The 16,369-nt window shown below is 58.1% G+C and overlaps 7 protein-coding genes and 1 non-coding gene across 8 annotated transcripts; 2 read left to right on the top strand and 6 right to left on the bottom strand.

The window, feature by feature from the left end:
• Positions 1–400: 400 nt before the first annotated feature.
• MYCTH_2298990 (uncharacterized protein) lies at positions 401–3,259 on the bottom strand. The gene is made up of 4 exons (XM_003660499.1): positions 2,612–3,259; positions 2,444–2,517; positions 924–2,365; positions 401–838 (listed from the first exon to the last, which is right to left on the bottom strand). The coding sequence occupies exons 1-4, from the start codon at positions 2,885–2,887 to the stop codon at positions 735–737; spliced, it is 1,896 nt and encodes a 631-aa protein (XP_003660547.1). The 5' UTR covers positions 2,888–3,259; the 3' UTR covers positions 401–734.
• A 939-nt stretch (positions 3,260–4,198) lies between these two features.
• Positions 4,199–6,490, bottom strand: MYCTH_2298988 (uncharacterized protein). Its single transcript, XM_003660498.1, has 2 exons — positions 5,589–6,490; positions 4,199–5,511 (listed from the first exon to the last, which is right to left on the bottom strand). Exons 1-2 carry the CDS (start codon positions 6,399–6,401, stop codon positions 4,363–4,365), a joined length of 1,962 nt encoding a protein of 653 aa, XP_003660546.1. The 5' UTR covers positions 6,402–6,490; the 3' UTR covers positions 4,199–4,362.
• A 260-nt stretch (positions 6,491–6,750) lies between these two features.
• On the bottom strand, positions 6,751–7,944 carry MYCTH_2298987 (uncharacterized protein). Its single transcript, XM_003660497.1, has 4 exons — positions 7,833–7,944; positions 7,587–7,727; positions 7,411–7,461; positions 6,751–7,339 (listed from the first exon to the last, which is right to left on the bottom strand). The coding sequence occupies exons 1-4, from the start codon at positions 7,833–7,835 to the stop codon at positions 7,148–7,150; spliced, it is 387 nt and encodes a 128-aa protein (XP_003660545.1). The 5' UTR covers positions 7,836–7,944; the 3' UTR covers positions 6,751–7,147.
• A 423-nt stretch (positions 7,945–8,367) lies between these two features.
• On the bottom strand, positions 8,368–8,452 carry MYCTH_t17. Its single transcript has one exon. It is a non-coding gene; the product is annotated as a tRNA-Ala (tRNA).
• A 199-nt stretch (positions 8,453–8,651) lies between these two features.
• MYCTH_2298984 (uncharacterized protein) lies at positions 8,652–10,779 on the bottom strand. Its single transcript, XM_003660496.1, has 6 exons — positions 10,472–10,779; positions 10,287–10,368; positions 10,136–10,218; positions 9,440–10,046; positions 9,129–9,260; positions 8,652–9,028 (listed from the first exon to the last, which is right to left on the bottom strand). Exons 1-6 carry the CDS (start codon positions 10,504–10,506, stop codon positions 8,993–8,995), a joined length of 975 nt encoding a protein of 324 aa, XP_003660544.1. The 5' UTR covers positions 10,507–10,779; the 3' UTR covers positions 8,652–8,992.
• A 15-nt stretch (positions 10,780–10,794) lies between these two features.
• MYCTH_2298982 (uncharacterized protein) lies at positions 10,795–13,283 on the bottom strand. The gene is made up of 3 exons (XM_003660495.1): positions 13,103–13,283; positions 12,909–13,037; positions 10,795–12,857 (listed from the first exon to the last, which is right to left on the bottom strand). The coding sequence occupies exons 1-3, from the start codon at positions 13,151–13,153 to the stop codon at positions 11,034–11,036; spliced, it is 2,004 nt and encodes a 667-aa protein (XP_003660543.1). The 5' UTR covers positions 13,154–13,283; the 3' UTR covers positions 10,795–11,033.
• A 533-nt stretch (positions 13,284–13,816) lies between these two features.
• MYCTH_2298981 (uncharacterized protein) lies at positions 13,817–15,358 on the top strand. Its single transcript, XM_003660494.1, has one exon. It carries the CDS (start codon positions 14,304–14,306, stop codon positions 15,177–15,179), a length of 876 nt encoding a protein of 291 aa, XP_003660542.1. The 5' UTR covers positions 13,817–14,303; the 3' UTR covers positions 15,180–15,358.
• Positions 15,359–15,520: 162 nt separating this feature from the next.
• MYCTH_86049 (uncharacterized protein) lies at positions 15,521–16,305 on the top strand. Its single transcript, XM_003660493.1, has 3 exons — positions 15,521–15,632; positions 15,696–15,779; positions 15,875–16,305. Exons 1-3 carry the CDS (start codon positions 15,622–15,624, stop codon positions 16,005–16,007), a joined length of 228 nt encoding a protein of 75 aa, XP_003660541.1. The 5' UTR covers positions 15,521–15,621; the 3' UTR covers positions 16,008–16,305.
• Positions 16,306–16,369: the final 64 nt, after the last annotated feature.

Below are 16,369 nucleotides of genomic sequence, written 5' to 3'. Positions count from 1 at the left end.
CTGTTTGATATGGGAGTTGGCTTTGAAACCCAAGGCGAGTGCCGGATAAATTTATACGTGGCACCTTATGAGCGGGTTGAGCGTTGAATGGTGTGATTTCAGGGTCCGTTGTGTTAGGTGAGTGGAAACTGGGAAGTGGCCAGGAACGGCGCCGATTCCACTGCAATGCATGCCCAGGTTCGTCAGTGATAGACAGCCTAGAGATTGCCGAGTCCAAGGCAGATGCTCCGTACGGAGTAGTTAGAGCATTGACCGACTCATCATATTTTTTATGGGCCATGACGAAGAATACTATATGCCTATCCCATTCTTCGCTCAGCTGAGGCTTACTCTTTTCCTTTCTCTCCTGCTCTTTGAGGGGTCGGGTGTAGGTGTATTTACAACATGTTAGTGGTCTTGATTCGACGTACTCCGTAGTGTGTAGAACACCCGAAAGGGGGAGCCCGGAGAGGGTCAAGCACTAATCATCAGCCATGCCACGACCCGAAAAATTCCGTCTGATAGTTGACAGAACCAGCGCATGTGAATGGCTTCCATACACATCAATACTGCTCAATTAAAATTCGTCCTCCCTCTAAGAAAATAAATAGCCTCACAAAACGCCGCCATTGCTCATCTAGAAACCCATGCCACTCCGAAAACCGCGAAATCGTGGATCTCGATGCACCTTGTTCTTCCATGCCTCTTCTCGACACACTGAAAAAAAAAAAGCCTGCCGCATATATACAAACCTTTTACACACCAGGTAAAAGCTCCTCATCCTCCAGCGCATCCTGCCGCGCGCGGACGGAGTTCTCCCTCGAGCGCGGGACTGCCTCGCCGTCGCCCGTCATGAACACTGTTTGCCGCCTCAGTCAGCATGCTCGGCTCAGAGAAAGAGATACACACACAACTCGATAAAATAGGGAAAAAAAATAACGTACCATGAGGCTTCAGGAAGAACGAGGCGACCAGGGCGAGGATGAACAGAGACGTCAGAAGCACAAAGAAGGCCTGCGGGAACGTCTCGACCGTGGCGGCGTATAGCTGGTTGAAGACGATGGGGGCAAAGATGCGCGCCAGCGAGTGCAGCAGCCCGATGGCGCCGAGCATCTGACCCACGCGCTGAGGCGGAACGTGCTTGCTGACGGCGGCCTGGACGGTGGCCGAGCCCAGGCCGCCGAAGGCGGTGAGGACGGCGCACGCGACAAAGACCGGCCCGGAGCGCGCAAAGATGTAGCCTGCGGAGCCGACGACGTCCGAGACGAGGGAGGCGCGAAGAATCCAGATGTCGACCTCGTCCGCGCCGCGGTTCTTCTCCGGCGGCGGCGGCGGCGGCGAGTGGGGGTCCTCGAGCAGGCGCCTGGCGGCCGGCCGCTTACGGAAGAGGTAGTTGATCAGCGGGAGGATGCCGACCAGTGTGAATACGCGTACCATCGAGGTCATGGAGATGAAGCGGGAGCTCTCAAAGTTGCCCCACTCGAACATGTACTCGACGTACATGACGATGACGGAGCCGGCGCTCATGGCGGTGCCGAGGATGACCATGTCGATCAAGGCCAGGACCAGGAGGTTGCGCCGCAGCCGCGCCGTGCCGGGGCCGGTCGGGAAGAGGATGCTCAGCGGCGCGAGGGGGTTCGACGCCCAGATGGAGTGTACAACGCGGCTGATCGGCTGCCGCAGCGGGATTCGCGAGCTCGCGATGTCGGCACACTCGGAGGCGGGCGCGGGCGCGAGCGCTTCCTCCGCGCGCGCGTGCTTCTCGCGCGCCAGCAGCTGTTGCCTCCGAGACAGGGATTCGGGGATGATGAATGCCATGAAGGTCACGAAGAAGATGTGGCAGCCGAGCAGGATGTAAAAGATGGAAATGAGCGAGCCCGTCCACTCGACAAGGTAGCCGGCGATGAGGGGCCCGATGGCGAGGCCGGTGAACAGGCACGAGTGCAGGTAGCCGATTGCAACACCACGCTTCGATGGGGGAGTGCAGTCGCTCGTGTACGCATGGCTCAGCACGCTTCCCGCGGTGAAAGAGCCCGTGAGTCCGTCGAAGAAGTAGCCCAGCAGCAACCACTGGTAAGCAACGGTCTCGGGGAACCTGGCAGCGAGGATGGTGATGATCTCGGATATGATGCCGCCCATGGAGCAGACAATCAGCATGCGCTTGCGGCCGTAGCGGTCCGAGAGCGATCCTAGCTTGGGTGCCGTGAGCGAGCTCAGGACGCCGGCGGTGACGTTGAGCACCAGCGAGAAGGTGGCCACGGACTTTTGCACCTCCGGAATGAAGCATTGCCGGTTGTTCCCTCCGGGAATCACCGGTGTGAAGGTGAAGTCCGGGTCCGCGGCTGACCGGTCAGCAAAGTAGTGCTTGCAGACGAGGTCAATGATTCTGGATGTCGGTCAGTATAGTATTCACTCGGCGTCCGCAATGAAACGGGGCGAACGGGAAGACGGGGGAGTTCCATACAAGTTCAGTTTTGGGACGACCGAGCCGCCGAATGCGAGCGCAAAGACTGCGTAGGGGCCAAGCAGGAACCAAACCTGCGGGCGAAGAAAAAATAGTCAACCTCAAGGTTTCGTCCGCATCTCGCCGCTGTCGAGCAAGCAGCAGCAGCAGCGGGGCATGTCAACATACGGATGGCTTCCTCCACCACGGCAAGCCCGCAAAGTCCTCGTCCCCTGACCATCCGCTGCCCCCGGAGGGAGCGGGCGCCCCTCCATGAGCGCCGTTGCTGTGGGGGCCGGCGCCCAACAGGCCTGTCGTTTCGTTGACCTCGTCGACGTCCAGTCGAGGATCCGGGAGCCGCACATCATCGCCATCGGCCAGGTACCCGCTGGTCGATCCACCGGCTTCTTCCCGCTTTGCGGCCTGGGACGAATCAGGCTCGTCCCAACCCTCTGTCGATGCCATTCCGACGCAGGCAGGTAGTATTATCCCTGGATTCGGCTTTGAAACCAAACACTCGAAATTTGGTTGAGTTTGACAATCCAGAATATGAACCCTAGTTTCGGCCGGAGAGCGCGGGCGGGGAAATTGATGATGATGCAATGGAGCTTGCGGATGGCAAGCGTCGATTCGCGAAATCCCAGTTTATTCCCGTGCAACGAACAAACGATGAAATCCAAGTCGAGATAAGGTAAGAGGTGAGGTAGGTAGCCACTACCCGCTGAGAAGAAGTTGGGCGTGTATAGAGGCCATCACCGGAACAGGGTCAAAGACGAAGATGAAGGGAAGCAGATGCAATTGGGAAACCGGCTCTGGAGAAGAATCCGGGGATTTTGGGGGGGGGGGGGGGGTCGAAAAGTCAAGGACGGACCCTCTTCAGTGGACGGGAAGCTTTCAGTGAAGGTGATGAGGTGAGATGGTTCAGGTACTTTTAGCCTGGCAGGGCGATCAAGCAAGATAAGAGCTCCATGGCAGGAACCTAACTAACCCCGGCCACTGAACCGTTCCTGGTAGGTGCAGTATAACCAGTGGAGAGCAGGCATATGTGCACAAAGCAGTCCGTCCGGCGGGGCAGGTCCCGACTCAGCGGCGCGAGTCCCGCAACCCTCAGGCTTCCTGCACCCCTGCATCCCCGAACTGCCTAACGGCAAGTCGGCATGCTGACGCGTGGCTCAGGCAGCCTGGGCTAGCAAATCGCGTGTGAGCGCCCAATTCCCGCCTCACTTCTTCCGAAGAATCCTTCCCAGGCCTCCGTGTCATCCACCAATTCGACCCTAGCCGATTCCGATGTTTGCTCCCCCAACCCAACCCCCCCCTGCTTCGCCTCGTTCTTCGATGCCAAACGGTTGGTGGACGGACGGGAGGTGTGCAAAAGACAAACAATTCAGTGTTGATAAATAAATTCGCCAATGCAAAGAGAGCAAGATGATGGGAGAATGATACTCGCACGCAATGGTAAGCTCAGACGCAGCAGGATTCCAAGTTGAAATTGCCTTGCCTATCTTGCATTGCTTGCCCACGGAGTAGGTAAGAAGTGCGCAACCGGCAGCGAACAACAAGCATATATCTTCGCCAAACTGATTGGGCCACGGCGGGAGATGATGTCGGGTCATTAATGCGAGGTGAGGCACAACATCAACGCGCGTCACTGATCCAGTCGTTTGTCGCGTCGGCGTTCGGATCTGGAAACCGCCGGATTACAAACCCATTCTCCGACGCCCCCGCAAAGCCAAATCACAACCTACCTTGCATGTTCTCGTAGGCTTCAGTGGTCCATGCCGGTTCGAAGAAAAGCCTCTTTGACCGATGTCTCGCCTTTGCATGTACACGTATCTTGTTGTGTATCGGTGGAATGCACAGATTCGTTATCGGGTGGCCTGGTACCACGGGCCTTTTGACTGCCCTCCTAAACTCCAAGGTACCGGCGATTTCGGTCTGAGTCAGAGCGTCATGCCCCGCCGCCTGGCCTCGGCCACCAGCTTGGACGCTCGGGGGTCCTTCTCCTTGTGACAGCGCTGCAGGACGGCCAGCAGGGTGCGCCGGCTGACCCAGGTGGGCGAGCCGCCGGTGGCGAGGCGGCTCATCTCGTCGAGGTAGAGCAGCGCGACGTCGAGGTTGCCGTCGAGCGCGAAGCAGCGGATCAGGCTGTCGAGGATGGGGGGCGAGGGCCGCACCGAGAACCGGTCCATCTCCGACACGAGGAAGACGGCCGGCTCCGCGCTGGCGCACTCGTCCAGCAGGAGCGCGAAGGTCTGCTGGTTCGGCCCGGACTGGCAAAGGTCGCACACCTGCCGGTACGCGTCCAGCGTCCGGGTCATGTCGCCGCCCGAACCCGTGGCCAGCGCCTCGAGCAGCACGTTGATGGCCGCCACCGGCACGCGCTCCAGCTGGCGGAGGATGCCGATGGCCTCGTCGACCAAGTCGGGCGGCCCCTCCTTCAGCGCCGCGTACAGGGAGCGCGTGCTGGACTGGTCCGGCTGCACGCCCGCGTCGTTCATGATGCACAGCACCCGGAACGCGCCCTCGAGGCTGCCCGCCTTCACGTAGCTTTCGAGCAGCGGCTCGTAGTGGTGGAAACCCAGCTTGACCTCACGGGCCGAGAGGAGCTCGATGACGGCGGTTGCCAGCGTCGTGTCGCCCTGGCGCGCCGCCGTGTTGAGGACGTTGAGGGCGATTCCGTCCGCCGGGTTGATCTTACCGGGTGACACCATCTCGTCCCAGACGAGCCTCGTTCCCTCGTAGTGCAGGTTCCTGCTGCACTCGTCCAAGAGGTAGGACCAGAGGGGAAGAGGCACGGCGCTCGCGCTGCCCCCCGCCGCATCGAGGACCTGGCGGAACAGCTGGACCGCCTCGTCCACGAACCCCCGCATCGCCAGGACGTAGACGAAGGTGGAAGACACCCACTCGGGGATCCGGGTCCCCGCGTCGCGGAGCTGGTCCCAATAGTCCAGCGCCATCTCGTACTGGCCGTCGCGCAGCAAGCCCACGGCGACGCTAAACTTGCCCTCGTCGCCGAGCTCGATCCCTTGCTCCTTCATCTTGGCTAGAAACGTATTCCTGGTCAGGTAATCCGGATGGATCGCCAGCAGCTATTGGCCCGAGTCAGCCAACCAACGTCTGCACACACTCAGCTAGGGCCCCCTTCTCCCCCCCATCACAGACTTACCCTCAGTGCACTGTGATACCACCCGGGCGAGGGCTGGATCCCCGCCGTCCTCATCTCCTTGTAGATCTCGGCCAGCTCGTTGGCCGAGCCCGTTGCCGTGTCCCAGTTCGCCGTGACCAGCGCCTCGTACAGAAACACGTTGGGCCGCTCGCCGCGCTCCTCCACCAGGTACCGGACCAGACGTCGGATCTTGTTGCCCTGGCCCTCCAAGCCTCGGAGGCTGCGCAGCGCCTCGTAGATGACGGGCGTCGGGGCGCCGGCCGTCTCCGGCGGGAGATCCGATTTGGACCGGCACAGCGCGTCCGCGCTTGTGAGACCTGTCTTTCCCGGAGGCTGGCCTTCCGGAGGCTGGTCGGCTAGGGTTGCCGTCTCCCCGGGGTGGTCCTGCTGCTGGGCTCCGGGGTCCGTCTTGCTTACAGCGGAGGGATCTTGGGACAGGGGTTTCGTCGTACGCAGCGGTGCGACCTCCACTGCAGCCCAGCCTGGGAACGGCGGCAATGCTGGCGGGGGCTGCGGCTTCTTCTCGGCCGGCACTCGCTTGGGCGGCCGCGCCTGGGGAGCCGCAGCCCATTGCGGATACCGCTCGCGCCGCGCACGCTGTCCCGCCGGAGACCCGTCGGTATGTGCAGTGCGCGCTTGGCCGTTGAGGAGTCCTATTGCCGGCGCGGTCTCGTGTTGCTGCTCCTGGGTGACACGGACACGTCTGGCTGAGCGTAGGGGCAATGCGGTAGTAGCATTGGACAGTAGCAGCCCATCAATTGACGGACATAACGCTCGTGAGAGTGTGTCCACAGTTATGCGCCTGGCCGACATGAGTCAGACGAGTCGAGAACGCGTTCAAAAAGGACGTTAAGCACTTTGTAGCCTCGGAGCGTTAGAGCGTGGGAGCATCAAAGCCGTCGAGATGCGCATGTTTTGCCCAAGAATTTCCCGGTAAAAAAATAAATCAACCCAGAACGTCACGGAGAAAAAAAAACAGAAAGGCGGTCCTGTTAAATATTGATGATACCAGCGTCGCTGAGGTTGCTGGTATCGTTGGCATGTTGATGCATTTCTTGGTTTCGGTCGGAATCTGCCGGCAGAAACGAGAGCGGTAAGTAAGTTTCGACTATACGGAGTAGCGTACGGATGGATCGTGCAACGCAACGAGACATCAGTCAACCAACAACCGCAGGTCACGTGGGCAGCAGACGTCGAGGACCTACTATGTAGATTCATGCATCATCCCCTACTCTCGTAATCGTTTTGCTCCTTGAAGGTATATGTGGTCTCTCGTCAGCTGCGACACATGCGCAGCGCCGTTCCAGAGCCCTAAAGCGGGCGCTTCACAATCTTCCCGCGCCGCCACCGAACCAAACCAGCGCCACTCCTTCGCATCACCTGCCGACGACCGAGGGAAGACGGCTTTCCCGGCTCACTCCCCTCCTTCTCCGTCTTTGCAAACAGACCTCCTCTTTGGTTTTGCAAAGGTGTCTGTCCGTGCCAATCGGCTGCTTTCACAAGATTCTTCTTCACCCGTACCCTAAACCATCCGACAACGCCACATCCCGTACGCATGCTCATGAACCCCTACCCCTTCCGCCTCTTCCTCCTCCTCGTCCTCTCCCGCCGCGGCCCTTATCACCACCCCGACCGCCGTGGTCTCCCCTCCCTTGTCCGCCGCCGCCGCGGCCCCCGCGGTAGCCGCCCTGCTGGCTCTGTTGCTCCTTCACATGGTCGATGATCTCGTCCGGGACGCGCAGGTACTTGATCTGTTCCCAGTGGTAGCCGTCCAGTCAGCGCCGCGCATCACCAATCCCTCGCCAACCGGGGCGGAACCTACATTATTCCCCTTGACGTAAACCTCTGGCAGCCGCATGAATTTATCGCCCTCCTAAACATCGCCCAAAAGTGTCCAGTCAGTAAAACAGACCCCGGCGCCGTCAAGTCGGAAGGGGAAAGCAGTCGGGATCGCGGCCAGGGCATCATCTGGCCGTCCTGGAGGGAAGGGAACCTCACCGGACTGGTCTGCACGACCTCGCGCAGCGTGAGGTTCATCCACGTATCGCACTGTACGAGGTGGCCGTTGAGCGTCTCGCCATTCTTGAGCTCGACCAGCATGGGGTGGCCTTGCGCCGCGTTGAGGAGGCCGAGGGGTAACTGCAAGCAAGAAAAATAAAAAAAAAAATAAGAGAGAGAGGTTAGCACGAGAAGCAGGTGATTACTTCGCAAAAAGGACCGAGAATTGCTATAGCTGGTACTTACCATCTTGAGGAGCTCTTGCGTCCCAGCGCCGAGAATGAGCGTGACTAACGGCTGGGAACGGGTCGCTGGGTGATGCAATGCAGAGTGGGCTGAATCTTGGGGAGGAGCTCCGTTGCACACTGGCAAGGATGACCTCAAGCTGCAGGGGGATCTGGAGCGGCCCAATCGTTGGTCCTTGGCGGTAACGAGGCTGAAGCGGGGCGTTACGTTACGTACGGAAAATGCTGGTGATACCTCCGTATACAGGTCACATACTCTGTAAGTAATGTACGGATTACATACTCCACCTTACTATCTCCTGTATCCACCCCGCCTGCTTGCAGATGTTATTGCTGACTCTGTCCCTCGTATTCATTGGATTCGGAACAAAGAAAGACTCCCACATGACGCGTGAAGATCCGATTATATTACATATCAGAGAAAAAAAACAATGGTTCACACGCCTGGTCCAAAAATATTTTCTTCCAAACCTAGACATCGGCAAACGTGATTCCCGGAATGCTGGTGATGGTGGTAGTGATGCTGCGAAAAGCTGTGGACGAGCTGGGAATCGAACCCAGGACCTTTCGCATGCGCTGAAGCATGCTAAGCGAACGCTCTACCAACTGAGCCACACGCCCTTGATTGAATGTCTGATCGAGCTTGCGGATAGCTCTATCGTGACGGTTGCGGTGCTTCGCAGTCTGGAGGACCTTGGCGTTGTCTGGATCATAGAGGAGCCGGGCTCAAGGAGTGGCTAGGGGATGAACCGGTCCCTGCCACTTCTCTGTCCAACAACACTGGGAAACATTTGACAGCTGTGTTCAGGAGCCTGAACTGGCACATTCATCGTTCGAAACGGCTGGGTACTGGAAACCAACATCGGATTGCGTTTGCGTCTAAAAAGTAGCAATTCTCTCGACCCCGTGAGCCGAAACCGTCCCAAAGATTGATAGGAGGAGCCCAGAAAAGACAGAGTGCAATAACCATGGACGAAACAGGCAAACTACATATGGACCGACGAAACAGAAACACTGCGGTGAGATGGCCTCCCCCCCCCCCCCCTTTTGACAGGCCCCTTCAACTCGCTCGCACCAGGCCGGCACAGCCCTATGCCTCGACTGAGCAGGTTGGAGGCGGCCCCGAGCTATGGGGCTGTCTCTTCCCCCGTCCCGCGGCGCTCAGGAAGCGCTCTCTCGGCTCTTGCGATAGTTCGCCTGGGGTGTGGTAGCGGCGTGTCAGTAAACATGGCCCAAATCATGCCCGGTCTCGCTACCCTCCGATTTAATTCAACGCGTAGGCCGAAGCACGACTTGCCTCCTGTTCGACCTGCAGCCCATCGATGATGGGCGCCAACTCGCTCAGAATCTCGTGCGCCTTCTTGTGGAACTCCAGCTGCGCGGCTACCAGTTCGGCCAGGTTGCGCAGCGGCTCGGGGGAGTCGAGGACCTGTAGTAGTACGCGATATCCAGTCAGTTCAGTGCTTGCTTGATGAAATATTTGGTACAGACGGGAATCAAAACAGGAAACCGAGGAGTCGGGTGCAAAAGAAAGGGGGGGGAGAGGTGGGGGGAAGAGAGTAGCAACGATAAGGGAGAGAACAAAAAGAAAATAAAGGGGAAACCCACATTCTTCATGACGCCCACTGCCTCCTCCGTCTGCGTGACGAACTCGTCCTCGGCCTTCTCGATCTCCTCCTGGGCCTCGGGGCTCAGCTCGTGCTCGTCATGCGGGTCAGCACCCCGCGGGGAGGAGGCGCCGCCCAGCTTCCAGGTGGTGCCCTTGACGCGGGCCTTGACGGCATCGAGGGTGAGGCGGGCCTTCTCGACGGCCTTGCGGGCGCGCGTGGCAAAGAGGATGTTGGTGTTGAGCGTCGTGTTCCAGCCGGCCAGGAAGCGGCTCTGCACCTGGGCGTCCTGGGCCAGGCGAGCTTCGCCCAAGCGCTCCATCGCCAGCGCGTACTTCTCGAGCGCCGTCGCCAGCGGGTCTTCGCCCGCGCCCGTGTGCTGCTGGTGCAGCGTCTGGCTGCTCGCCAGCGACGCGCGCGCCATGGCATGGTGGAACGTCTTGGGCTGCGGCTTGGCGCTGGGAGGGGCCGTCAGGGCCGCCTGGGCCTCGGCGGGGGACGTGGCGCTCGACAGTAAGGCGACTTTCTCGCTGACGGTGCGGCCCAGATCCTGGAATGTCTCCTTGATGTTGGGCGGGTAGTCGTAAGCCTCGTTGGAGTACTGCGACCTGTTGTTGGAGGGGAACAGAGCGGTTAGGGGAGGGCGCAGACAATCGGGAGGGTGGGGGGGGGGAGGTGCGCAGAGTTAACCACTCACGTTACGGCGAGCATCTTCTGATGGACCGCCTTGAGGGCATCAACACGCTTCTCGAGATCGATATAGTCGGGAGGGAGCTCGGTCTGATTGACTCTGTGTTAGAGATTGCTTATCTCGGCCAAAGCACGGCGATCTCTTCGATGTTGCTAACCTTGTCATCGGCCTGGCCCAGCTGCTCCTTGGTATATTGAAAGGTGCGCGAGGCAAAGGGCGTAATCTGCCCACCCAGCGAGCTGCATCGATGTCAGCCATCTTGTTGACACTTTCCCTCGACCGTTTGGGGGTGGGAAGGGGGGGGGGGGCGGCAAGTTCTCGCGTGGGGAAGGGAATCCATACGTGAGGCTCTTCTGAAGGCCCTTGAACGCATCCATTTTCGGCTTTGAAGTCGCGGACTACTCGAAATCTGCTTCTCAAAGTGCGCGACGAGGAAGGTACTTCTTGCTGACCAGATGCGTAATGCTGATGAAAGAAGCTTTGTGATGCAGTTATCGCTGCCTTGTAGGTGTTTGGGGGGGGCCAAGGCGCAAACAGGCCCCACATTCGAGACTGTCAATCCCTGCTGTATCGAGACCAGAAGCGAGATGATTGGGCATGTCAGAATATCGGGGTAACCAGTTCTATCTGCCATTAGCCGGGCAAACTCGGCCACAAGGCATGGTATGCCCTCTTTAACGTCTGCCAGAGCGGAATATCACAATTCAAACTTCGGGAGTTCAACGGTTGAGTGAACTGCAACTAGTCACCGTTCCAAAGAGGGCGCGAACAAGAGAATCAGCATATCGAGATGAACAGCATTTCTGAAGTCCCTGAAAAGCTGCTCCTCTTACAGAGTAGATTTGACATGGAAGTGTTGCGCCTCGAATAGGTCTCGTAGATATCCCACGTGCCTCGTTCTTTATCAATCCGCCGGTTTCGTATCGTCCCAGGACGGTACAATGTTCCGACACACATCTTCATAGTCCCTCAACAACTGCTCGCTCGTGGCCGCCTCTGGCGTAGTCCAGAACATGGCCCAGTTACTCTCGGGCAGCTTCCTCACGCCACAGGAGCGCTCAAAGTACCACTTGTTGACCGGGTTGTCCTTCCTGCTCCGCCAACACACGCCGTGAGGGAAGCAGTCGTGCACCATGGCGTTGAAGACGATATCGGCCACGCCGCCGGCGCCCTGGCTCTTCTTGAGCACGGCGAACTTGTCCAGGTACGGCACCAGCCGGCCCGTGCGGTAGGCCGTCTCCTCGTCCATGCCAAAGGGCCGTTCCCACGTCAGGATTGCACCGCCCTCGTACTCGCCTGCGATGATTATGCCGGCCAGGCTGTCTTGGACGCGGCGCAAGTAGTGCTCGATGTCGAGCTTGCGGCCGAACGAGTCGTTGATGAGGTGGACGAGCCGCGGGAGGCTGACGCACGTGTCGGTGAGTCGGAGCCGTGGAGCACCCGGCTTCGGCGGCGTCCACGGCCCAGAGCGCGGATCGGGGAAGATGGTAACTGGGAGGCCCTTCTTGACGAGGGTAGTTGTGGGCATGCGGGTCAACGTGATCTCGGCGCTTCGGCCGACGGGTTTGACCCTGCCGATGGGCAGGGAGGCCGAGTAGATGGGTCTGTCGGTGATGAGATTGTGAATGAGCGGGTTCTGCCACCTTCTGGTCTTTACCTCCCCCGCAAACTGCCCGACCGAGGCCTCAGCCTCCTGTTTAGGTGGTGCCGCTCGCCGGTTCGCCGCCTCGGCTGGGCTGGTAATAACCGCTGAGGCCGTGGAGGGGAGTATCGCCAGCGTCTTCTTAACAAGCTCTAGGTTTGCCACGTGCTTGGCTCTCGGGTCAACAGGCAAGTCCGCTATACTTGTCGGTTGGCTAGGTTGATTCTCAGGAGCAAGAGCGGTTCGAAGTTTGTCAAACTCTTCTTCCAGGTTCACAAATACCCGTGCGCCATCTCCGCGCCTGCTTGCCGGAATACCCCCGAGAGGGTCGATGACAATGATTCGGTCTACCAAAGCTTTCCGCACGTGACTGGTGTTCGACCGATCCTCTGTTTTTCCCTCCGTGGTAGCCTGCGTGTCGAACTGAAGACCCGAGAAGAAGCGGGTGAGCGCAAAAATGACTTCGTTGGCATCAGCTGCCGTATAGGTTAAGGTTTTCTCGCATAGCGCGTGTGGTGGCACCACCACTATATGCCCGTGTCTGAGCGGCGTGCTCAAACTCTCCCCAAATCCGACAAAAAGCGTCGTACTGCAAACCGAGGACAACTCTTGTGACGTCCCGTCGGTTTTCCAAACGGCGGAGCTTACCGATTGCGCTCCTGGGGAACCGTACCGGCCAATGGCTGTGATGATACGGCCTGTCTGTTCGGCGATAATTTGCTGCAATTGCGGGCCATTGCTCAAGCCTGGGTCGCAATCGAGAACGATGACGCTGCGCAGACCCAGATCACGCAACTGGGTGAGGGTCTTGCAAACCCCGTTGAGTAGAGCGTCATCCCAAGCTTGTGGATCCCTGAGCTTCACAATGGCAATATGCGGTACCTCTGCTGTGTCAGCGACGGAGACCCTCACCGGGCCCTGAACAAACCGCGCCGCATCATCTTGACCGCGGCGTCCATCATGCAAAACGGCCGTAAACGCGAGCGTCTTTCTTGGTCCAGAGCCGGGAGAAGAACCAAAGGTTTGCAGGTATGCCTTAGCGTCGCGCCTGGTGGCGGATGACTCAAGCACCGAGATCAGGAATTGCTACCGGCGAGTTAGCAGGGTTGAGAGATGATGGGAGTGAGTGTCTCGAACCCTATCCGACTCTCTCTTCTGCTTGGCGTCTGTGGCAGACGGACCGGGAGAACCAGCAGCCGTCCTTCCAGAACCAGCGCCATTGTCACCCGTGGATAAGTGGCGGGCCTTCTGGGTGCGTATAGAGCTCTGATCGCAAAGTCAGCCTGAACGAGCTTGGTCTGAAAATAAGGGCGGGCGCTGAAATTTCCTACCTGGGCTGCCGAGGATGCTCTCTTCCAGGCGCCACCGCCTCTTGCAAACATAGTCGAAGTTAATGCACGCGATGAGCTGTTTTCCCGGGGTCCCTTTGAGAGGTGACCCGGCCAATGGATGAGCTATCAGAAGCAGATTGTGAACATTATTTGTTAGCTGAAGGCCTTGTGGATGAGAGAAGGCGGTGATGGTGAGTCAAGAACGATACCCACCCACTATCAACCCTTGTCTGCCTATTCCCGAACGAAATAATCAGATCATCAGATAAGACACCGTGCGGGCCGCCGTGAGGCTTGGCAACCGCAATGAAATACCAAGTGCTGTGTAGAACAAGCTCTACAGGGTAAGCACTACCCTAACCGCTAGCAGTGACGATCTGTGTGCAGGTAGCCTGTCAGTTTTTCTGTCGTCAGTAACTTGGCAGGACCGTCGACATGATTGGGCAATGGCTCCGGAGTACCTGAGAACCTCGGGTTTCACTTGACCGTACTTGCGGCTACCCAGCGAGAAACCCCGCAGATGCCAGGCTCATAGCCCCGCAGTTCCATAATGTGCCGAACGAGACTGGCAGGACTGGACCCTACACTAGTTGAGTAGGCAGGCTGAGGCAGGCTGGGGCCCCTCACGGGAACAAGGTTTGGAACATAATGCAGGACGTATTAGTACCTTTCGCAGAAAACCACCCGATAGCGCAACTCCCGAGATTCAAGAAGAGGCAAGCATGGAGCCAAGGAACCGAGATTGCCTGAAATCTCGGGTGCAGTTGTCATGTTATGGAAGGTGAATTCTGCATTAAGCCCTCTTACTAGTTGCTCGCGGCTGCCATTTGTAAGCTTTGCCTTCCGAGTTTCAAGATAAAGTACCCGGTAAAAGATGCCGGTGATGGGGAAGGATTTCCCCACCAACTCCCGATGCGATTACCATCTCACATTGGGTATAAGAAGGAACGACAGGTTGACGTTGTAGCGAACCTTGAGCTGTTCACGCAACGAACAACCTAAATCCGGAGAAAAACTATCTATCCTCATAACGCAACCCAGTATTAGAACCTACTATATCTCACTTTGACCTGCGTCTTGACACTCCCAACATGGCTCCGAAAGTCTTTTGGATCGGCCTGGGGAACATGGGCCGGGTAAGCCCCCAGGTGCCGAATGCTCAGGCAAAGGCAACAATGTTTTCTAACACAACGACTAGGGAATGGCCAAGAACGTCGTGGAAAAGGCGGAGGTCGAACACCCCGTCCTCATTTACAACCGCACTAAGCAGCGCTCCATCGACTTCGCCGAGAAGCTCCCCGCCGGAAAGACAGAAATCTCGGACTCGATCCCTGAGGGCGTCGCCAAAGCTGACGTTATCTTCACGATCCTCGCTAAGGACGACATCGTTGAAACCGTAGTCGACACGATTCTGGAGGCGGGCGACGTCAAAGGCAAGCTCTTTGTGGAGTGCTCAACCATCCACCCCGACACCACGGCACGCGTCGCCAAGCGGTTTCTGGAGCGCGGCGCCGAATTCGTTGCCGCCCCGGTGTTTGGCGCACCAGCCATGGCCGAGGTCGGGCAATTGGTCGGCGTCCTCGCAGGTCCCAGGGCATCAGTTGAGAAGGCCCGCCAGTTCTTTAAGGGTGTCATGGCTAGAAGCGAGATCGACATGAGCGACGAGCCCTACGAGAAAGCGCTCACGCTGAAGCTCATCGGCAACACCTTTATTCTGAACATGGTCGAACAACTGTCCGAGGGTTTGGTGCTGTCCGAGAAGTCAGGCCTCGGCACGCAGTACTTGCACCAGTTCGTCGAGAACATATTCCCGGGTCCGTTTGTGGCTTATTCGAACCGCATTCAGTCCGGGGCGTACCATCGAATGCCGTACCCGCTTTTCCCTGTTGACCTGGCCAGGAAGGACGCCAGGCACGCATTTAGTTTGGCCGAGGCCTGCGGCGTGCGCATGAGGAACCTTGAGGTAGCCGATGCGCACCTGGCGGCAGTAAAGGAGCACGACGGGGAAAAGGGCGACATTGCTGGGATTTACGGCGCTCTCAGGGCAGAGTCGGGGCTGAAGTATGAAAACAACTGATGGTTGGGGCTGGCCGAATTGGCGCGCGGCAGGTCCATCGTGAGTCGGGCTGTGGGTTAGACAAAGTCTAGAGGAGTCCTAAGCATTTCCATTGCCGGCAAGTGATTGGAGTTGAGGAGCTCGAACCTGGACAGGTGATGGCGAGACTCAAATACGGATTACCTTGGTTTGCTCCGTAAAGCGTAATTTACGGTACGAGTGAGGTGATACAATACTGTGGTATGAGATTGTAATCGTATTGATGACTAAGGGGGCCGCCAAGACGGGAAGCATGCCTGTGCCTTGACGGGTGTGAGCTCCCAACTCCCAAACGCCGCGCAACCAACGATCAAGAAGAGCACGCCGGTGAATCAGCCACCAACACGACATTTTTTTCAAAGAGAACCGCCTAAGAGCGGCCCATTCTGACAGTTGATACTGTTTCATTTGCACTGGAGGTACAATGGCCAACGGGTATGCAGCTGCTCATTCTTCTGGAGCGGTCGACATCCGGCTAACAGCAGCTCTCTTTCGCAGGTGGAGTGTCATCATCGGCTTGGTGATATGCGTCGCCCTGGGTATAGCAGGATGGTCATTCGCGCCCAAGGGTGAGAACCAAGTGTACGCTTCTCCTCTTTCTCAGATTCTTCACCGTGTTCAATTCACCGTTCGCCCTCTCTGCTATCCGATGTTATATGCTGACTATGCTGTTCCAGGCTCTGGCGCTCCTCCATCATCCTCTCCATCGCCAGCTGCTACCTCATGTGGGCGATCACGTTTCTCGCTCAACTTCACCCGCTTATCGAGCCGAGGCGGTCGGATCTACGCGCGGAGTACATCCACCACTAGGTGTGAGAACGCGACACGGGGAGGGGGAGACGGACGGCGAACAGCGGGCACTATGCTCAACTGCTGTTGTACGAATACCTACGGCATTCCATACAGATTCTGGACGGCGTTTGGGGCGCGGGGCAGGCAACATTGCGCGATTGGATTTTCACACGCAAACACACACACACACACACACACACACACACACACACATACACGCACGGATTTGGGGCAAATCGGGACTGTCGGGGACTGTATATCCAGCAGGGGGCCTCCTGGCAAGGGCGGGCTAATACAGAGCAGAAGTTGCATTACTACCGAAGACCTCTCCTCACAAGGAATTCACGGAAGAACGTTTGGTCAAACAAGACTAGGATTAA

Source organism: Thermothelomyces thermophilus, chromosome 1 (assembly GCF_000226095.1).
Source record: "Thermothelomyces thermophilus ATCC 42464 chromosome 1, complete sequence".
Classification (NCBI taxonomy): domain Eukaryota; kingdom Fungi; phylum Ascomycota; class Sordariomycetes; order Sordariales; family Chaetomiaceae; genus Thermothelomyces; species Thermothelomyces thermophilus.
Note: the sequence above shows the minus strand (reverse complement) of the source record. Positions and strands in the feature narration are given on the sequence as shown.